Source organism: Mirounga angustirostris, unplaced genomic scaffold (genome assembly GCF_029215605.1).
Source record: "Mirounga angustirostris isolate CCGP_5_RB_7025 unplaced genomic scaffold, mMirAng1.0.hap1 SCAF_11, whole genome shotgun sequence".
NCBI classification, from domain to species: domain Eukaryota; kingdom Metazoa; phylum Chordata; class Mammalia; order Carnivora; family Phocidae; genus Mirounga; species Mirounga angustirostris.
The window spans coordinates 49,825,996-49,849,394 of record NW_026991719.1 but is presented as its reverse complement, the minus strand read 5'-3'; the positions used below and the strand labels follow the sequence as shown (position 1 = coordinate 49,849,394).

The following is a 23,399-nucleotide window of genomic DNA, read 5'->3' as shown; positions in this document are numbered from 1 at the left end:
TTCTTGGTTGACCCAAACATTCTTGAGCAGAGTGGTCTTTAGCTTCCAAGTGTTTGAATTTCTGCCAATTTTTTTCTTGTGGTTGAGTTCCAGTTTTAGAGCATTGTGGTCTGAGAATATGCAGGGAATAATCTCAATCTTTTGGTATCAGTTGAGACCTGATTTGTGACCCAGTATATCATCTATTCTGGAGAAAGTTCCATGTGCGCTTGAGAAGAATGAGTGTTTTGTTGTTTTATGTTGGAATGTTCTGTAAATATCTATGAGGTCCACTTGGTCCAATGTATCATTCAAAGCTCTTGTTTCCTTGTTGATTTTCTGCTTAGATGATCTGTCCATTGCTGAGAGTGGAGTATTGAGGTCTCCTACAATTAACGTGTTGTTATCAATATGACCCTTTTTTTGGTTAACAGTTGGCTTATGTAGATGGCTGCTCCCATGTTGGGGGCATAGATATTTACAATTGGTAGATCTTCTTGTTGGATAGACCCTTTAAGAATGATATAGTGTCCTTCTGTGTCTCTAACTACAGACTTTAGTTTAAAATCTGTTTGATATAAGAATTGCTACCCCAGCTTTCTTTTGAGGTCTGCTGGGATGGAACATAGATTTCCATGCCTTCACTTTCAGCCTGGATGTATCTTTAGGTTCAAAAGGAGTCTCTTGTAGGCAGCATATGGATGGGTCCTGTCTTTTTATCCAATCTGCAACCCTGTGCCATTTTATGGGAGCGTTTAGTCCATTCACGTTGGGAGTGATTATTGAAAGGTATGAATTAATTGTCATCATGTTGCCTGTGAAGATGTTGTTTTTATAGATTGTCCCTGTAAATTTCTGTTGTAGATCACTCTTGGGGTCTTTCTCCTTTTATAGAACCCCCCTTAATATTTCTTGCAGGGCCACCTTAGTGATCACACATTCTTTCAACTTCTGCCGGTCGTGGAAGCTCTGTATCTCTCCATCCATTCTAAATGAAAGCCTTGCCAGATAAAGTATTCATGGCTGTATGTTCTTCTCATTTAGTACCCTGAATATGGCTTGCCAGGTCTCTGTGGATAGGTCTGACGTTATTCTGATGTTCCTCCCTCTGTACGTAAGGAATCTCTTCCCCCTAACTGCCCTGAGGATGGTTTCCTTGGTTCTAAGATTTGCAAGTTTTACATGCAGAGTTGTTGGCCTGTTTTCCTTGATCTTGGGAGGGGTCCTCTCTGCCTCTAGGACTCGAATGTCTGTTTCATTCCCCAGATTAGGGAAGTTCTCAGCTGCAATTTGCTCAAATACATCTTCTAGCCCTCTCTCTCTCTCCACTCCCTGCGGGATTCCAATTATTCTGACATTGGAATGCCTCCTGGTGTCACTTATTTATCTGATTCTATTTTCATGGATTCTGAGTTGTTTTTCCCTGGCCTCCTCTTTTCCCTTTTTATCTATTATATTGTCTTCCATGTCGCTTATTCTCTCTTCTGTCTCAGTTACCCTATCTGTTAGATTATCTAGATTGGATTGGATCTCATTGATAGCATTTTTAAGTTCTGCCAATTCAGGTTTTATTTCTGCCCTTAGAGACTCTATGTTGCCATTAATTGATTTCTCCATTCTGGCCATTGTCTTCACAATTGCTAGCCTGAATTCCATCTCCGACATCTTTGTTATATCTGCATCTATTTGTAAATCTGCAGCATAAGTCATAATCTCTGAGTCTTTTCTGTTTTGGAGGTCCTCCTCCTAGTCATTCTGTTGATGGGTGTTTGAGGGAATGTATAGAGTCCAAATTATTGACCAGAACCCAAGCAAGACGCACCTGTTTTCTTGGGACCTTAGGGTTGCTGGCCTCTTGTTTTCCCAGCCTGTCTTCTGCGGGAGGGGCCTGCTGCACTGTTACTCAGGCAACCCTGTTTGGGCGGAGTTGCCCTGTGCCCCTGTGGTGGGGGATGGGCTCAGTAGGAATCAGTCTTTGGGGCTTTTGTTCTCTGGAGCCTTTCCCTGGCGGCTTTCCGCATCTCTTCCATGAGTCAGAGCAGAAGAGACCGTTTCCAACCCTCTGCCTCAGAGCAGAGAGACCGCAGTCTGTTCTTTAGTGAGCTCTCCAGGCCACACTGTCTCTGTTTCTGTCCGTGCTGCTATAAACTTCAGCGTCCTGGGTTGTGTGCCCCTTGGCAGCGCTCCCAGTCCTGCCTCCAGGTGGGGGCACATCTCTGCCCTTTGTGCTTCTAAAACCACCAGCCGCTCCCAGTTTGCGCGCACGTGACTCTGCCACTCGGTGTTTCCACCCCGGGGGTTGCAGTTCACTGGCGCAACCCCGGCGCTCCGGGTTTCCGTCTCCGAGCCTGCAGTTTGCGTGCGCGTGACTGTCGCTCTGGGTTTCTGTCCGGGGGGCTGTGGTTCACGTGCGCGCAACCCTGCCGGTCTGGTTTTCCACCCTGGGGGCTGCCCTAAAGTCCTTTCCCGACGCTACAGGTCTGCGAGTCTGTGCCCCGTCCGCAGCGCTCGAGGCTGTCACTCACCGGCGGTGTAGGATCCCCTCATCCAGGCACCCTCCCGCCGCTGTTTATCCTCCGATATCTGCCCACAGAATCACGGCTCTCCACTTCGTACCTCAAAACCAACTGCCTGCGATATTCTGTTTGTAGAGATCCAGATCTTCTTACATCTCAGGCTGGTTTTGTTGGTGCTCAGAGTGGCCTGGTAGATATCCAGCTCAATTCCAGGGACCAGTTGAAATAGGGTCCCCTACTCCTCCGCCATCTTTCTGCCCTCCTCTATCTCCTCTTTTTTCATCTTATTTTATTTTTCCTTCCCTTCTCCTATGTTCACCTGTTATATTTCTTAAATTCCACATATGAGTAAAATCATATGGTATTTGTCTTTCTCTTGACTTATTTCACTTAGCATAATACCATCTAGTTCCATCCACAGCATTGCAAAGGGCAGGATTTCATTCTTTTTGATGGCTGAGTAATATTCCATTGTATATATCTATCACATCTTCTTTGCCATTCATCTGTCTATGGACATCTGAGTTCTTTCCATATTTTGGCTATTGTGAACATTGTTGCTATGAACGTTGGGGTTCATGTGCCCCTTGGAATCACTATGTTCATATCCTTTGGATAAATACCTAGTAGTGCAATTGCTGGGTCATAGGGTGGCTCTATTTTCAACTTTTTGAAGAACCTCCATACTGTTTTCTGGAGTGGCTGTACCAGCTTGCATTCCCACCAGCAGTGTAAGAGGGTTCCCCTTTCTCTGCATCCTCACCAACATCTGTTGTTTCTTGAGTTGTTAATTTTAAGCATTCTGACTGGTGTGATGTGGTATCTCATTGTGGTTTTGATTTTTATTTTTTCATGTGTCTGTTGGCCATTTAGATGTCTTTTTTGGAGACCTCACTATTCGTGTCTTCTGCCCATTTCTTGACTAGACTTTTGGGGGTTTTTGTGTGTGTCGAGTTTGATAAGTTCTTTATAGATTTTGGATACTAGCCCTTTATCTGATAAGATATTTGCAAATATCTTCTCCCATCTCTTAGGTTGCTTTTTAGTTTTATTGACCATTTCCTTTGCTGTACAGAAGGTTTTTATCTTGATCAAGTCCCAATAATTCATTTTTGCTTTTGTTTCCCTTTCCTTTGAAGACATGTCTAACAAAAGTTTGTGGCAGCCAAGGTTAAAGAAGTTGCTGCCTCTGTTCTCCTCTAGGATTTTGATGGATTCCTGTCTCACATTTAGGTCTTTCATCCATTTTGAGTTTATTTTTATGTATAGTATAAGAAAGTGGTCCAGTTTCATTCTTCTGCATGTGGTTGTCCAATTTTCCCAACACCATTTGTTGAAGAGACTTAGACAGTCTTTCTAATCATCATATTTAATAGCTGTATGATATTCCATCAAGCTAAATGCACCAAAATATATTTATAGCTAGCATTAGCTTTTAAGAAAAATAGTTGACACAACACTCTAGGGTCCCTCCATCCTATGGGCAGTTACATTTCTCCTCGTATATAGGTAATATTCCCTTGCTACAACACATATAATCTAACAGACAGAAAATGATGTTCCTGATAATGGCAATAAACAGCATATTTAGGGAATTAAGAAGCTACACTGGACATCTCTACCAGTTCTTTCTTTACCAGAACTCACTTTTTTTCCTTCTTTTTCATTTCTGTTATATTCTATAGTGGTGTTGAGCTCTAGCATCCCTGCTATACTTTGGGGATGTGTTGCTAATTTGTTATTTTCCTGAGACCTTTCAAATAGGAGCAGTGAACAAAGCTATTAAGTATATTCTGAACTGGCTTTTCAGGGGTTGAATGAGCTATCCAGGCTGGTTTCTTATGTCTTCCAGTGTGGTTACTTACCAGTACCTACTACTTAAGCAGAAATGACACGCTGATTTGACATTACCATTTTTTTCCAGCTGTGCTCACAGGCCTATCTTAGGGAGGAACATTGGGAGTGGGGTGAGGAAATCTCTGCCCCTTCCCCTAATGTTGAGATGGAAAAGTTCCTGCCGGATGATATGCTCACTGCTTTCCTTTCTCCACTATAGCTAATACACTTCCAAAGGTGATAGGGTAAAAGAGAGAAAGAGAGATGGAGGAGGGAGACAGAAGCAAGCAAACCCTGGGAGTTACATTCTGGCAGGTAGTTTATTCTTCTGTCCCTTAGTCAAGGAATGCTTTCTAGGGAGGCAGAATTTTGGGAGCTACTTCAGTAAAAGAAGTAGCACCTAGGGTATTCTGGAAATAGAGGACATCTTTTTCCTGGTCAGAAATTGAATATGAATGAATACAGGACATCTTGAGCATGTCAGCCAAAGAGAACAGTAGCCATTAGTTATATATATGTCAACACAGGCACAGACTATTAATTTGCAAATTGTTGAAAGACACTTAGTATTTAATGGCTGAATTGGAGGGTGAGAAGTGATCACAGAAGTGAGATTTTGTAAAGGGCATTGAAGCCAGGAATGAGGACAGTGGCCATTAAAAGTTTACACCAGGGGCACCTGGGTGGCTCAGATGGTTAAGTGTCTGCCTTTGGCTCAGGTCATGATCCCAGGGTCCTGGGATCGAGCCCCACATCTGGCTCCCTGCTCAGTGGGGGGCCTGCTTCTCCCCTTCCCTCTGCTTCTCCTCCTGCTCATATTCTCTCTCTCTCTCTGTATCTCTCTATCTCGAATGAATAAATTAAAAAAAAAAGTTTACACCAATTGGTTCAGAATGGAAGATGGTGTTTTTTTGTTTTTTTGTTTTTTTATTTCTTTTTTACCCTGACTTACAGTGTGCCCTGAGTCTGGTTGTATTATCTTAGTACTCTCTTATCAGATCAAGAATCTCTTTCATTGAATCTACCCTTTCATCAATGGCTAGCTGTATTAATTTGTCTGTTTATTCATGAATGTATCCTGAGCACTTACTCTTTTAAAAACACCATGCTTGGGCACTTGTGGACTTGTTGTCCAAGCTCATCCAAATGATATCTGATAGTCAGCTATCTTAGTTGGTTAAGACATTCTCTTTAAGGAATGGTTTTGCTTTGTTAATTCAAAGTTTTCCTGACTTGGCCTCTGTTTCCAAATTGTTGTCAATGTTATTAATACATTTTGGATGGGTCCTATAAGAAATGGGGACTTTTGAGATGTTAATGGATCTAGCTAAATCAATGACTACTAAAACGAGTAAAAATGTGCTTAATCAGCTTCTGAGAAAAGGCCCTATGACTTTTGGGATCCTTGTCATAGAGAATGGAGGGGAAAGTTCTATAGTCTGGATTCTGTACTCTGAGGAACTTTGCTTGTGATCCAGCTTTCCTAATAACTCACTGGTAGAGTGACTTCCTTCTTTCAAACTCAATTTCCTCATATGAAAAATAGAAATGATTATTGCCTGTCTATTTCATAAAGTAAGAATGAACCTTCTTAGTGCTTAATAAATGGTAAAGCCCTGATGGAGTCAGGAACATCCTCATCCTGGACTTTTCCTTTGTGTGCAGGGCTACCTGAAGCAATGCCGGAAGAGAAGGGACATGTTCAATGATGAGCAACTGAAGATAATCTTTGGTAACATTGAAGACATCTACAGGTTTCAGATGGGCTTCGTGAGAGACCTGGAGAAACAGTACAACAATGATGACCCCCACCTCAGTGAGATAGGACCCTGCTTCCTGGAGCACGTAAGCATCTTCCTCCTTTGTAAGGGTTTTGAGAGGGGATAGGAAGAAATGGAAGGAGTGTCTGAACTGTCTGGTCCTGCTCAGCTTCCTTGTCCTGTGGTGGGGTGTAGATTCCTATAACCCTGATGTAACCCCCTTGCCAGGGTATGAGGATTTAGGAAGGGTACTGTGATTTGGCCTAGGACTTTTTCTTTACCATTCCCTTCCCTTTTTTTCGCTCCTTCAAGAAAGCTACCAGTAGGATTTTCTTCATTTTCTTTTTTCTGTACCTGTTGGGTTCAGTTTCTATGGGACTGTTTTGGAAGAAACTCTGCACATATTCACTGCATGGAAAATCCAGGAATCTGAGAAATGTAGTCAGCATGAAAGTAGGCCCCTTCAAGACATATAGAGGAGAGCAACAAGGTAGAAGAAGTGACAAATATAGGAAAAGGGGCCATGTGACTTAGAGGAAGGAGCACTAGGAAACAGGAAAGCAAGGATTTGAGTCCTGTGTCTGTAATGACTGTCTAGGTAACTTTGGGTAAGTCCCTTACCTTCTTTGGGCTTCCTCATCTGGAATATAAGAAGGTTTCACTGTACACTTTTGTGGTTCTCTAATATTTTTTTTTGTTTCATTCACAGGTGACTTAGTTTTTCTGCCAATTCTTCTCCTTTGTATAAAGTATTTATTTTTAAAGACGTAATATGTGCACATGATACAAAATTCAAATGCCACAGAAAAGTGTGCAACTAGAAGTAAATCTTTTTGCAAATTCCCCATATGTTTGTTTGGGGACTATCCCTAATACTGCTCTTATATTCAGTGATTTCCTAGAAGGACTCACACGAATCAGCATATAGTCATACTTGTGGTTATGATTTGTTATAGCTAAAGGATTCAAAGCAAAATCGGCAGAAGGAAAAGGCACATGGCACAAAGTCTGGAGGAAACTAGGGACAAGCTTCCAAGACACCTCTGCCAGTGGAGTCACATAGGATACATTCTCAATTACCCTTGCAATAAGTTGTGACAACACATGTGAAATGTTTTCTACCAGAGACACTCATTAGGGAATCAGTACCCAAGATTTTTATGGGGAACTGGTCATGTAGGCATGCTCTGCCTAGAATGTACCAAAGTTCCAGACTCCCAGATGGGAAGCAGGTATTCAGCATAAGCCACATTGTGTATACAAACTGTGTAGGCACAGTGAGTCGCTCATGTCAGGGAATGATGAGAACCCTCTGGAGATCCATGTTCCAAGATACCAGCCAAAAACCAACCTTCCAAGCAGGTCTTTCTAAGAATAGCAGTCTCAGGCCTGATAAGTTAACTTTTTCTGGACAGTATTTAAAATGGTTCAGCCATTTCAGAAAGCACCTGGGCAGTATTTACATGGGTATGACATAGTGTTGACATAGTGTATGACAACATGTATATGACATAGTGTTTCCGTATTTATCCCAGGGAAATTCTTACAGAGGTTCATGAGGGAGCATTTGCAAGGCTGTTAATTGCATGGTGGTGTTGTGTGTGGTGGAGTGCAATTAGAAGCAACTTAGGTATTTACCACCAGGGGATGAATAACAAACATATAGAAGATGCTTACTGTGGGGTATTGTGTTGCAAGGAGCAATAAACTAGATGTATGTAGTTATAGTAACAAACAACAGACTAGATGTATGTAACTTATAGCAATATGTATAGATATCATAAACACAGTTTTGATTGGGAAAGTAGAATATAGAATAGTGGTTCTTTGTTGGAGCCTGCCCTGTGCATTGTAGTGTGTTTAACAGCATTCCTGTTCTCTACCCACTGAATGCCAGTAGTACCCCAACACCACTGAGTTGTGACAACCAAAAATGTCTCCAGACATTGTCAAGTGTCCCCTGGGGGACAAAAATTACCACTGATCTATTGAAATGATCACATGCTTTTACCCTTTAATCTATTAAAGTGGTGAATTTGGATTGAGTAATTTTTATATGTTAAATGAACATTGTATTGCTGGAATAAAGCCTACCTAATCATGGTATATTATCATTTATTTTACATGTTAGTTTGCCTTTTTAAAAATATTGGATTGTTTATGCTTTTATTATTCAGTTCTATAATGTCATTTTTATCAGCTTTGTTTAGACGTAATTTACATACACTAAGATTCACCAATTTTTAGTGTAAAATTTGATGAATTTTAACAAGTGTATATAGTTGTATAACTACCATATTATCAAGATATAGAACATTTCTACCACTTCATTAAGTTTTCTTATTCTCCCTTGGTAGCCAATCCCTGTTCCCACTCCTGGCCCTTGCTAAACTGTGATCTGCTTTCTGTCACCATAATTTTACTTTTTCTACAGTGTCATATAAATGGAATCATACAGGGGTAGTCTTTGTGTTTAGCTTCTTTTACTTAACAGAATGTCTTTGATGTCATCCTGTTGTTCTATGTATCAGTAGTTGGTTCTTTTTTATTAGTAATATTCCATTGTATGAATATACCACCCATTCATACACTAGTGCATTCCAGGATATCTGGGTTGTTTACTAGGTTGCTTCCATCTGAGGGATTACTAGGTTTCATGTTATGTGTTTATTTTTGTTTGTTTGTTTTTTAACCATTCTAAAAGATATGTAGTAGCATTCCCTTGTGATTTTAATTTGCATTTCCCTAATGGCTAATGATGTTAAGCATTTTTTCATGTATTTATTTGCTATCTGTATAAAATCTTTGGTGAAAGGTCTGTTCATGTCTTTTCCACACTTCTAAGTAGGTTGTTTTCTTATTGTTCAGTTTTGAGAGATTTTTAATTTATTGTTCATAAGTTGTTGGTCAGATATGTGAATCAGAAAGATTTTCTCCGAGTTTGTGGCTTAGCCTTTCATTTTCTTAACAGTATCTTTGAAAAGCATAAAATTTTAATTTTGTTGAAATTCAGTGTATCACTGTTTTCTTTAATGATTCATGTTTTTTGAGTCTTATTTAGGAAAACTTTGCCTAACCCAAGGCCACAAAGATTTTCTCCTGTTTTCTTATTAGAAGTTGTGTAGTTTTGTTTATTATATATAGGTCTATGATCTTTTTTCAGGTTATTTTTATATACGGTGCAAAATAAGGGTCACAGTTAATTTGTTTCCAAATGGATATCTAGTTTTGTTCCAGCATGGCTTATTGAAAATCTTAACTCCTACATTAAATTACTTGGACACATTGGTCAAAAATCAATCATATATGTGGGGGTTTATTTCTAGGGAAATTATTATATTCCAGTGACCTATGTGAGTATTCATATACAAATACCATACTGTTATTTCTTATTGCTATTTTTAATTGAGATATAATTGACATATAATGTATTAGTTTTAGGTGTATGACATAATAATTTGATATTTTTATATATTGCAAAATGATCACAAAATGATCACAATAAGCCTAGCTAAGATTTATCACCATTCATAGGTTAAAAATATTCTCACACCATCTTGTTTAATGTAGCTTCATAGCCAGTCTTGAAAGCAGGTGGTATAAGTGCTCCAAATTAATTCTTCTTCAAAGCAATTTTGGCTATTATAGGTGATTTGTATCCTATAGAAATTTATCTCATTACAAGGAGTAATTTTTTCTCTTCTTCTTTTTTTTTTTTTTTTAAGTAGGCTCCACATCGTGGAGCCTGATGTGGGGCTTGAACACATGAGCCTGAGATCAAGACCTGAGCTACATCAAGAGTCAGACTCTTAACCGACTGAGCCACCCAGTCGCCCCTTTCTCTTCTCTTTATTGTAACGAGAGATGGATATATGAGATGATGGATGTTATCCTATTATATAATCATTTCACAACATATATATTCAAACTATCATGCTGTACACCTTAAATTTATACAGTGATGTATGTCCATTTTTTCTCAGTAAAACTGGGGGAAAATCAGCTTGCTAAAGTTCTACCAAAAAACAAACAAGCAAAAAAACACTGCAAGCATTTTAATTAGGTTAGAATTAAATCTGTATATCAATTTTGGGAAAATTTGTAGACTTTCAGCTCTATGAACAAATATCTATCTATCTATGTTTCTATAATTTCTTCTAGCATTGTTGCTAGTTTTCATGGTATAAATCTTGACCTTATTTTTAAAAATTGATTTCTAGGTGTTTTTTGTTTTTGTTTTTGTTTTTTTTTTGCTGCTACTGTAAGAGTATTTTTATTTCAATTTCCTATAGTTTGTTGCTATGATAGATAAATACAATTGATAAACACAAGATAAATACAACTGATTTTTGTGTATTGATATTGAATCCTGACATAATACTGAATTTAATAATTGGTTATAATATTTTATATCAATTCCTTAGGATTTTATACACTTACAATTATATTGTTTCATTTCTGAACAAAGACAGTTTATTTCTTCATTTTATTTTTGTTTTTTTAAAAAAAATTTTTTACAAATAGTTGACACGCAATGCTACATTAGTTTTTATTTCCTCATATCCAATCTATATGCCTTCTCTTTCCTTTTCTTATGTTATTGCACTGGTGAAATGGTAAAAGCAGGCATCTTTTGTTCTGTACTTGATCTTAGGGACAAGCATTCAATATTTCACCATTGGGAATGATTTTAGCTTTAGGTTTTTCATGGTTGGCCTTTATCATATTGGGGGCATTTCTCTCTAATCCTAGTTTCCTGGTGGTTTTTTATTATATATATGTTTTTTTCAAATACTCATGTATCTACTGAAATGATCATATGATTTTTCATTTTATTATTTTAATGTAGTGAATTGGATTGGGATAAATCACACTTAATCATGGTGTATCATGCTTTTAATATACTATTTTGCTTTTTTTAAAAAATTTGGTTGTTTGTCATAAAAAGGTGAGAGACAAACACTGCATAATGAGAATAGGCTTTAGAGAATTCAGTAACTCCATCAAGTGTAATAAAATTTGCATTAAAGGGATCCCAGAAGAAGAAAGAGAGGTGGCAGGGGGTCAGAAAATATATTTGAGTAAGTAATAGCTGGAAAATTCCCAAATCTGGGGAGGGAAAGAGAGATCCAGAATCAGGAGGTACAGAGAGTCCCCCCTCCAAATTCAACCCAAGGACATCATCACCAAGACACATAGTAATTAAATTGGCAAAAAATAGTAATAAAGAAAGAATTTTAAATGTTGCAAGAAAAAAGAAGGCGGCTGCATACAAAGAAAAACCCATAAGCCTGTCAGATGATTTTTATTTATTTATTCATGAGAGACAGAGAGAGAGAGAGAGGCAGAGGGAGAAGCAGGCTCCCAAGGAGCAGGGAGCCCAATGCGGGACTCGATCCCAGGACCCCGGGATCATGACCTGAGCCGAAGGCAGACACCCAACCATCTGAGCCACCCAGGTGCCCTGTCAGAGGATTTTTTAGCAGAAATTTTATATACCAGAAGGAAGTAGTCTAAATATTCAAAGTGCTGAAAGAAAAAAAATCTGCCACCAAGAATACCTTATCCAGCAAGGCTATCATTCAGAATATAAGGAGAGAGAGAGTTTCCCAGACAAACAAAAGTTAAGAGAATTCATGACCACTAAGCCAGACCTACAAAAAATGTTAAGGAGCATTCTGTAAGTGGAAACCAAATACCATTAGTAAGAGTATGAAAAACAGGAAAAACAAAAGCAAAAAAATAATTAATTATAGCTGTAAAAATCAGTCAAGACAAACACAAATAAAAGGATATATGATACCAAATATCTGGAATGTGGAGGGCAGAGGAGTAAAGAATGAGTTCAAAATTAAGCGACCCACTGCTTAATATACACAGCTATAAGCAGATGTTACATATAAACTGAATGGTAACCACAAATCAAAAACAGTAAAAGAGGGTGCCTGGGTGGCTCAGTTGGTTGAGCGACTGCCTTCGGCTCAGGTCATGATCCTGGAGTCCCTGGATCGAGTCCCACATCGGGCTCCCTGCTCGGCGGGGAGCCTGCTTCTCCCTCTGACCCTCCCCCCTCTCATGTGCTCTCTCTCTCTCTCATTCTCTCTGTCTCAAATAAATAAATAAAATCTTTAAAAAAAAAAAACAGTAAAATATATGCAAATAATAGAGTAAGGAATCCAAGTATATCACTAAAGAAAAACAGAAACCATGGAAGAGAGGAGAATAAAAGATAAGAGAAAAACTACAAAAGCAACTACAAAGCAGATAACAAAATGGCAATAAATACATATCTATAAATAATTGCTTTGAATATAACAGACTAAATGTTCAATCAAAAGATAGGGTGACAGAGTGGATTAAAAAAAAAAGACGCAACTATATGCTGCCTACAAAATACTCATTTCAGACCTAAATACACCTGCACATTGAAAGTGAGGGGATAGAGAAATATTTATTATGCAAGTGGATGTCAAAAGAAAGCCAGATAGCAATACTTAAATCATACAAAACAGAATTCAAAATAAAGTCTATAAAAGAGGAAAAGAAAGATAGTATATAATAATAAAGGGGGCAATCCAACAAGAAGATATAAGAACTGTAAATATATATGTACCCAACATGGAGCATCCAAATATATAAAGCAGTTAATAATTAACATAAAGGAACTAATTGATAGTAATACAATAGTAGTTCGGGATATTAACACCCCACTTACAGTGATCCACACAGAAAATCAACAAGAAAACAGTGGCTTTGAATGACACACTGGAACAGATGAATTTAACAGATATATTCAGAACATTCCATCCTAAAACAACAGAATACACATTCTTTTCATGTGCACATTGGACATTCACCAGAATAGATCACACACTGGTTCACAAATCAGGACTCAACAAATACAGAAAGATTGAGATCATATGATGCATCTTTTCAGACCACAACACTATGAAAATTGAAGTCAACCACAAGAAAAACATTGGAAAGACCAGAAATACATGGAGGTTAAAGAACATCTTACTAAAGAATGAATGGGTTAACCAGGAAATTTAAAAAAATACATGGACACAAATGAAAATGAAACAGGACACTCCAAAACCTCTGGGATGCAGCCAAAGTGGTCACAAAAGGGAAGTATATAGCAATACAGGCCTTCCTTAAGAAGCAAGAAAAAGTCTCTTCAATAAGTGGTGCTGGGAAAATTGGACAGCTACATACAGAAGAATGAAACTGGACCATTCTTGGGGCACGTGGGTGACTCAGTCATTAAGCATCTGCCTTCACCTCAGGTCATGATCCCAGGGTTCTGGAATCAAGCCCTGCATCAGGCTCCCTGCTCAATGGGAAGCCTGCTTCTCCCTCTCCCACTCCCTGTGCTTGTGTTCCCTCTTTCTCTGTCAAATAAATAAATAAATGAAATCTTAAAAAAAAAAACTGGACCATTCTCTTACACCGTACACAAAGATACTCAAAATGGATGAAAGACCTCAATGTGAGACAGGAATCCATCAAAATCCTAGAGGAGAACATAGGCAGTAGCCTCTTCGACATTGGCCACAGCAACTTCTTTCAAGATACACCTCCAAAGGCAAGGGAAACAAAAGCAAAAGTGAACTTTTGGGACTTCATCAAGTTAAAAAGCTTCTGCCCAGCAAAGGAAACAGTCAACAAAACTAAGAGGCAACCCATGGAATAGGAGAAGATATTTGCAAATGACCTATCAGTTAAAGGGCTGGTATCCAAGATCTATAAAGAACTTCTCAAACTCAACACCCCAAACCCAAATAATCCAGTCAAGAAATGGGCAGAAGACATGAACAGACACTTCTTTGGTCTTCTTTGGAGACCAAAGAAGAAATACAAATGGCTAACAGACACATGAAAAAATGTTCAACATCACTAGCCATCAGGGAAATACAAATCAAAACCACAATGAGATAGCACCTTACACCAGTTAGAATGGACAAAATTAACAAAACAGGAAACAACAAATGTTGGCGAGGATGTGGAGGAAGGGGAGCCCTCTTACACTTTTGGTGGGAATGCAAGCTGGAACAGCCACTCTGAAAAACAGTATGAAGGTTCCTCAAGATGTTAAAAATAGAGCTACCCTACGACCCAACAATTACACTACTAGGTATTTACCCCAAAGATACAGATGTAGTGAAAAGAAGGGGCATGTGCACCCCAATGTTCATAAGAGCAATATCCACCATAGCCAAAGAGTGGAAGGGGTTAAGATGCCCTTCAACAGATGAATGGATAAAGAAGATGTGGTACATATATACAATGGAATATTACTCAGCCATCAGAAAAGATGAATACCCACCATTTGCATTGACATGGATGGGACTGGAGGGTATTATGAGTATTATGCTAAGTCAAATAAGTCAATTAGAGAAAGACAATTATCATGTGGTGTCACTCATATGTGGAAGATAAGGAATAGCATGGAGGACCATAGGAGAAGGGAGGGAAAACTGAAGGGGGTGAAATCAGAGAGGGAGATGAACCATGAGAGACTCTGGACTGGGGAAAACAAACTGAGGGTTCCAGAGGGGAGGGGGGTAGCCGGGTGATGGGTATTAAGGAGGACATATGTTGTGATGAGCACTGGGTGTTATATGCAACTAATGAATCATTGAACACCAAATCAAAAACTAATGATATACAGTAGCTAACTGAACATAATTAAAAAAAAAAAGAAAAAAGAATGAAGCAAGTAAAATCTCAAATATGCAACCTAACCTTACACTTAAAGAAGCTAGAAAAACAACAAAGGAAGCACAAAGCCAGCAGAAGAAAAGAAACAAAAAAGATGAGAGCAGAAATAAATGATATAGAAACAACAACAAAAATATATAACAGATCAATGAAAGCAGAAGCTGGTTCTTTGAAAAAATTAGTCAGATTGATAAACCACTACCAGATGCATCAAAAAGAAAAGGGAAGGACCTAAATAAATAAATAAAATCATACATGAGAGAGAAGAAACAACCAACACCACAGAAATGCAAATGGAAAGACATCCCATGCTCAATGGACTGGAAGAAAAACACTGTTAATGTCTATACTACCCAAAGCAATCTATACATTTAATGCAATCCCTATCAAAATACCACCAACATTTTTCATGGAACTAGAACAAACAATCCTAAAATTTGTATGGAGCCACAAAAGACCCAGAATAGCCAAAGCAGTACTGGAAAAGAAAAGCAAAACTGGAAGCAACACGACTCTGGTCTTCAAGCTGTATTACAAAGCTGTAATCATCAAGACAGTATAGTATGGCACAAAAACAGACACAGATCAGTTGAACAAAATAGAAAACACAGAAATGGACCCACAAGTGTATGATCAATCTAGTCTTCAACACAGCAGGAAAGAATATCCAATGGAAAAAAGACAGTCTCTTTAACAAATGGTGTTGTTAAAAACTGGACAGCAACATGCAGAAGAATAAAACTGGACCACTTTCTTACACCATACACAACAGTTAATTCAAAATTGATGAAAGACCTCATTGTGAGACAGGAAACCATCAAAATCCTAGAGGAGAGCACAGGCAGAAACCTCTTTGGCATTGCCCGTAGCAACTTGTTACTATACACATCTCTGGAGGCAAGGGTAGCAAAAGCAAAAGTGAACTCTTGGGACCTTATCAAGATAAAAAAGCTTCTGCACAGTGAAAGAAACAATCAACCAAATTAAAAGGCAACCTTCAGAATGAGAGAAGGTATTTGTAAATGACGTATCTGATAAAGGGTTAGTGTCCAAAATCTATAAAGAACTTACCAAACTCAACACCAAATAATCCAGTTATAAACGGGCAGAAAACATGAATAGACATTTTTTTCCCCAAAGAATACATACAGATGGTTCGCAGATACATGAAAAGATGTTCATCATCATTTGTCATCAGAGTATACAAATCAAAACTACAATGAGATATCACCTCACACCTGCCAGAATAGCTAAAGTAAACAATACAGGAAACAACAGATGTTGGCAAGGGTGTGGAAAAAGGGGGAACCTTCTTACACTGACAATGGGAATGCAAATTGGTGCAACCACTCTGGAAAACAGTAAGGAGGTTCCTCAAAAAGTTCACAATAGAACTACCCCAGGATCCAGCAGTTGCACTACTATTTACCCACAGTTTACATTAATACTAATTCAGATGGGTACATGTACCTGATGTTTATAGCAGCATTATTACTGCTAGCCAAATTATGGAGAGTCCAAATATCCATTGAGTGATGAATGGATAAAGAAGTATATATACATATGTGTGTGTGTGTGTGTGTGTGTATATACACAATGGAATATTACTCAGCCATAAAAAAGAATGAAATCTTTTCATTTGCAATGACATGGATGGAGCTAGAGAGTATTATTCTATGTGAAATAAACCAGAGGAAGGCAAATACCATATGATTTCATTCATGTGTAATTTAAGAAACAAAACAGATAAACATAGGGAAGAAAAGAGTCAAACTGTAAAACTGACTCAACTATAGAGGACAAACTGAGGGTTGCTGGAGTAATGGTGGGTGACGGGATGGGTTATATGGTATTAAGGAGGCACTTGTGATGAGCACTGGGTGTTGTATGTAAGTGATGAATCACTAAATCCTATTCATGAAGTGAATATTACACTGTATGTTAACTGACTGGAATTTAAATAAAAACTTGGAAGGAAAAAAAAAACTTTTAGAATTTCTTTAAAAAAAAAAAGGGAAGAGAGTTTTATTCAAACCCAAGTGAGGACAGCCACCCAAGATACACAGTCTTAACATGGAAGAAAGTGCTCTGGAAAAGGAATGTTTAATCAGGGTTATATATGTTTTTTGTTTCATCAAGGGTCACAAATCATCATGATGAAGGACATTTCAGAAAATTACAAACTTTATCTTATGCTTTTAGTATATGCAAGGTTGTAGGCTTCAGACCTATGGGAATGGAAGTTAGGGAGATTTTTACTCTTTAGTTTGAAATGTTTCTTTTTTGGTTATTTGCTACAAAACAGATGTACAATGTGTACTCAGGCAAGATAAAGAGCCCATACTTTGAAGTTTGTTGAAGTCGTTCTGATTCTGATAAAAGTATAGCTTCCATGGGAGTCCAGGAGCAGGGTCCACAAACATTAAAAGTTGAACATTTCCTTTATCACTAGACAAGAAACAACAAACAAAATCCAAAACCAAGAGAAGGAAGGAAATAACAAAGATGAGAGTAGAAATAAATGATACATTAATTAAAAAATCAATAGAACAGGTCAGTGAAACAGAGCTGGTTCTTTGAAAAGATCAACAAAATTGATAAACCTTTAGCCAGACTCATCAGAGAGAGAGGGGGAGAGAGAGAGAGAGAGGACTCAAATAATTATAATCATAATTGAAAGAGGAAAAATAACAACCAACACCACAGAAATACAAACAATTGTAAAAAAACAAATATCAAAAACTGTATGCCACCAAATTAGAGAACACAGAACAAGTGGATAAATCCCAAGGAACACATAACCTACAAAAACTGAAACAGGAAGAAGTAAAAAAGTTGAACATACTGATTACCAGCAAGGAGACTGAGTCAGTAATCAAAAAAACTTCCAACAAACAAAAGTCCAGGACCAGATGGCTTCACAGGAGAATTCTACCAAACATTTAAAGAAGAGTTAATATGTATTCTTCTTAAACTATTTCAAAAAATAGAAGAATAAGGAAAACTTCTAAATGCATTCTATGAAGGCAGTATCACCCTTACACCAAAACAAGGTAAAAGCACCAGAGAGAGAGAGAGACAGAACTACAGGCCAATATCCCTGATGAGTATACATGCAAAAATACTCAACAAAATATTAGCAAACCAAATCCAACAATATATTTTTTAAAAAATCATTTACCACGATCAAGTGGGATTTATTCCTGGGGTGCAAAGGTGGTTCTATATTCTCAAATCAATCAACATGATATATCACATCAATAAGACAAAGGATAAAAACCATGTGGTCATTTCAATAGATGCAGAAAAAGCATTTGACAAAGTACAATATCCAATCATGATAAAAGCCTTCAGCAAAGTAGGTTTAGAAGGAACATATTTCAACATAATAAAAGCCATATTTGAAAAACTCACAGCTAACATCATACTCACTAGGAAGAAACTGAAAGCTTTCTTCCTAAGGTCAGGAATAAAACAAGGATGTCCTCTCTCACCACTTTTATTCAATGTATTACTGGAAGCCCTAGCTACAGCAATTAAACAACAAAAAGAAATAAAAGACTTCCAAATGGGTAAGGAAGAAGTCACCACTTTTATTCAACGTATTACTGGAAGTCCTAGCTACAGCAGTTAAACAACAAAAAGAAATAAAAGCCTTCCAAATAGGTAAGGAAGAAGTAAAACTTTCACTATTTGCAGATGACATGGTACTCTATATAGTAAACCTGAAAGACTCCACCAAAAGCCTGCTAGAACTTATAAATGAATTCAGTGAAGTTGCAGGATGCAAAATCAATGTGCAGAAATCTGTTACATTTCTATACACTAATAATGAAGAGGCAGAAAGAGAAATAAAGAAAACAATCTGATTTATAATTGCACCAAAAATAAGATAGCTAGGAATAAACCTAACTAAAGCGGTGAAAGACCTGTACTCTGAAAACTATAAAACACCAATGAAAGAAATTGAAGATGATACAAAGAAATGGAAAAACATTCCATGCCCATGGGTTGGAAGAATGAATATTGTTAAAATGTCTCTACTACCCAAAGCAATCTACATATTTAATACAATCCATATGAAAATACCAACAGCATTTTTCATACAACTAGAACAAATAATCCTGAAACTTATATGGAACCACAAAGGACCTCAAATAGCACTTTTGAAAAAGGAAAGCAAAGCTGGAGTTATCACAATTCTAGAGTTCACTTTAAATTACAAAGTGATAGTAATCAAAACATTATGGTAGTAGCACAAAAATAGAAACATCAATCAATAGAACAGAATAGAAAATCCAGGAATAAGCCCATACTTACATGTTCAGTTAACCTTTGACAAAGCAGGAAAGAATATCCAGTGGGAAAAAGATAGTCTCTTCAACAAATGCTTTTGGGAAAACTGGTCAACTACATGCAAAAGAATGAAACTAGACCACTTTCTTACACCATAAACAAAAATAAATTTAACATGGATTAAAGACCTAAATGTAAGACATGAAATCATAAAAATCCTAGAAGAGAGCACAGGCAGTAATGTCCCCGACATCTGCCGTGGCAACATTTTTCTAGGTATGTCTCCTGCGGCAAGGGAAACCACAGCAAAAATAAACTATTGGGACTATCTCAAAATAAAAAGCTTCTGCACAGCTAAGGAAAGAGTCAACAAAAGTAAGTCAGAGAAAGACAAATATAATGTGATTTCACTCATATGTGAAATTTAAGAAACAAAACAAATGAGCAATGGAAAAAAATAAAGAGAGACAGACCAAGAAACAGACTCTTACCTATAGAGAACAAATTGATGGTTACCAGAGGGGAGGTGGGTGAATGGATGGGTTAAATAGATGGTGGGGATTAAGAAGTGCCTTTGTTGTGATGAGCACTGGGTGATGTATGAATCACTATATTGTACACCTGAAACTAACACTGTATGTTAAGTAACTGGAATTAAAATAAAAACTTGAAAAAATAAAAAATAAAATCCAGTGCCAGAATTTTATTGTTGTAGTGTTTTCACTTTTGTCAGGAGCAGTGTTCTGTCATTACCCTTTTTAAATAGAATTTCACTACTATTCCTACTTATTTTTTCTATACAAATGTTTACAGTTTTTCTACTTCCCAAATAATTATTATTAAATTATGAATCAATTTAGGAAAGATTGACATTGTTACCGTTTTAATATTCCTATGTAAGGACAGGATCTTTATTTTCATTTCTCCAAAACTTCTTTTGGAATTCTCAGTAGACTTTTTTTTTTCTCTCCATTTTTCCTGTGCTCATAGCAAGATGGATTCTGGATATACTCCGAGTATTGTAACAACCACCTGGACGCCTGCATGGAACTCTCCAAACTAATGAAGGACAGCCGCTACCAGCACTTCTTTGAGGCCTGTCGCCTCTTGCAGCAGATGATCGATATTGCTATTGATGGTTTCCTTTTGACTCCAGTGCAGAAGATCTGCAAATATCCCTTACAACTGGCTGAGCTCCTCAAATATACTGCCCAGGACCATAGGTAAAAGATAGAGAGAAGCAGGAGTTAGGGGAGCCTCATCTACATGTTGGTCTTTATTAAGAATATATGTCCTTTAGCTTTTTCTGAGCTTCCTTCTGTTAACTTCTCTGCACAATGGGATGGTGATATATTTTTGCTTACCTCGTAAGGTTATTGTGTGTGTAAAGCAGAAGAATGCTTGTGAGAATTTCTTATAAACCTGGGAATCACTATGCACAAAAAATCAGTATGCATTATTATTGCACAACTTACACCCTGCCTTCAGGGAGCTTAGCCGTGTCCTTAGACCTAAATTTAGCGAAATGAAATAATCCAGATGGAATAATTGTTCAACGGTCTATTCTTCTCTGTTTGTGTGATAGATTCAATACCCTAATAATAGCCTGCATAACTTGTAGTGACCTTAGATTTATTCTGCAAGGCTATATCCCTGGTATTTTTTAGTCTTTTCCACCCTCCTCTGCCTCATCCCAACTCTACCTTCCCTTTAGACTCAGAGCATGGCTGGGAGGTAAACAGATTTGAGACTTCTCCTGAAGCTTTTTTTTTTTTTTTAATTTTCAGTATTTTTTTAAGAAAACCAATCCAAAAATGACCAAGAAACTTAGCTCTCTCTGAATGGAAATGACCTACCAGTAAATGATCCTACAAGTAAGGTATATGCTGAGAGTCATCTCCAACAATGAATGAACCACCCCCTCCACTCTTTCACATGCTTTACTTTATAACCTAGAGCCCTCAGCCTTTTTATAGCCTGCCTTTAATTAGTATTAAATTCCTGATCTTTGACTTATTCAGCTCTCTTCCTGATTGAACCCTCCAAGAAGAAAGAAGACTTCTGTCCAGTTTCTCTTAGCTTTCTATCCAATTCTCATGAGACCCACTTCCTACTTTCACTTGGCTCCATTACCTGGTTTCCTTGGAGCTGACTTCCAGACCTAGTTGTGTAAGGCCACAGGTATGGGCCAGTTGGTTTTGTTTATGCTAAGCTCAAGGCCAGTCCCTGGGTTCATTTTTAAGTTGATGGTGTTTCTTTAGCAAATCATGGTCATGTGCTTCAGTTTCTGGAGCCTTGGACAAATTTCAGATTTGAATCCAAATGTGGTAACACTTGTGTGAGAATGCCACCAGCGGTAGCTCTGCCTGCCATGATGTGTTGGTTATGAGGGAGGCAGATAGTGAAGGACCTTACAAAAGAGGACTCTGTTCCCTTCTCCCTGAGTCTGTTTACTAGCTGGGGGATAGTGGGCGTATTCATTAGAAATGAAATTTGCAGGTGACTAAATGTTATTTTAGAAGACTTAATACAGACCATTGCTAGAACTGAGTCCCAAGTTTTCTAAGGATACAGTTTCTTGTGAGAGCTAATGGGACACTGAAGAACTTCCACTAAAATTAGGATATTTTAAAAATAAAAATGGAAAATATTTATGGCACCTAAAATGGAAAGCCCTTAAAGGAAGGTCTTCTAGTCAGACTTCCTCATTTTATGGCTAGAAAGACTGAGGCCCAGAAAGCAAGTCTGTGTGGCAAAGCAGTGATGTAAAGTGTGGACAGTGGTCTGGGAACCTAGCTTTGTAAAGAGCCCTCCAGGTAATTTTCATGCCCCCAAATATTTATGAGCCATTGTACTAGGCAGTCTGGAAGGCCTCTTCCAGTTCTGCCAGCCCATGATGTCATTTGCCTAAATTACCTCCACTGTTACACTTCATGGTGCTAAGTGACCAGAAGTGATCATTATTGTACATAAATCTCAGAGGAGCAACCTTCGAACCAATGGTTTTAAAACTGGGATATTCAAAGAGTGGTTCTCAAATGTTTTTATATTACAGCTCATCTCTCATCAACACCTACTCCTGAGTATCTGTTTCATGGAATCTAGCAGGAGGCTCTAAAAATCATACTTGTGGACTGATATTAATAGGTAAATTATATTATTGCACAATTGCTTTCAAGAGCCCCAGAAAGACCATTTTCAAAGCACAGCCCAAAACTGTGTGAGTTTCTTAAGCCAAAACAACCCCAGGACCTTATTGAGTTTAGTGGGGCCAGTAAGATAGGATATCTACCTGGGATTTGCCATCCTTATGGTCCTTCACCTTGTTATTGGAGTCCCTGCCTCAAGGTCTTCTTGCCCTCTGGGTCCCTTTTCCCCCCTCTTTCTACCTCCTGAGCTCCAGAGTGCTGAGAGAGTGGCTCAGGTATTGGAAAGATACATGAATACCTGTCCTCCTTCAGGGTGACAGTCCCAGTGTCAGTCCCAGCACTATCCCCAGGCCATGGGGCACCTCTTTTGGCCGGCTTCAGGAAGCTGTATTAAGATGACAGCTCCTGTGATGCATGTCAGAGTAGCTTGGATTTGAAGTTAATTAGAGGCTGCTGCCAGCTAGAAGGCTTAGTCAAATAGGTGTTTGGACAAGTAGGTCTGAAATGCAAGCACTCAGAGTGGCCTCTAAGGGAGAAGATTAGATGGATGGAGAGTAATAAATGGATAATAATACTGCCTTTGCTTACAGAAGGGTGATGTGTCCCCACCCTGCCTTCCAACATTTCTTAAGCTGACAGGAAGGAAGACTGTGTAAGAGGGAGGTTAGCTGACGTGTCTGGAACAAGACAATCTTGGTTCAGTAGATCTTATCAAGGGGCTGGGCCCAGACCTCATCTGAAGGCCTGGGGGATCTGAGCAGGGTTTAGGTGAGACCACAACTATTCACTTCTTCTCTCACCCACTCCTAAAGCTAGTGGGGCAGGTTAAAAATGGGGACCTTCCCCCTCTAACCATTGTAAGAAAGACAGCTAAAAATGGCAAAGGTTGAATGACAGTATGGCACAGTGACCATAATGAATCCATGGCTGAGTAGTACATGGGATCAGAGGTAATAGGCATTCTCATTCCAGTGCTGTCCAATGGAACTTTCTACAATAATATAAATGTTTTATATCTGTGCTGTCCAATGTAGTAGCCACTGGCTACATACGACTACTGAGTACTGAGAAATATAGCTGGTGCAACTGAAGTACTAAATTTTTAACTATATTTAATTTTAAATAAATGTGGCTAATGG

The 23,399-nt window shown here is 38.2% G+C and overlaps 1 protein-coding gene across 3 annotated transcripts in view; it reads left to right on the top strand.

Moving 5' to 3' along the window:
- ARHGEF9 (Cdc42 guanine nucleotide exchange factor 9) overlaps nucleotides 1-23,399 on the top strand; it is a 242,054-nt gene that overhangs the window by 158,010 nt on the left and 60,645 nt on the right. For all 3 annotated transcript variants that reach the window (XM_064574140.1, XM_054508226.2, XM_064574141.1), the window contains exons 4-5: nucleotides 5,997-6,176; nucleotides 20,102-20,334. In XM_064574140.1, coding sequence (XP_064430210.1) covers nucleotides 5,997-6,176; nucleotides 20,102-20,334 — 413 coding nt within the window. The remainder of the gene's footprint in view (nucleotides 1-5,996; nucleotides 6,177-20,101; nucleotides 20,335-23,399) is intronic.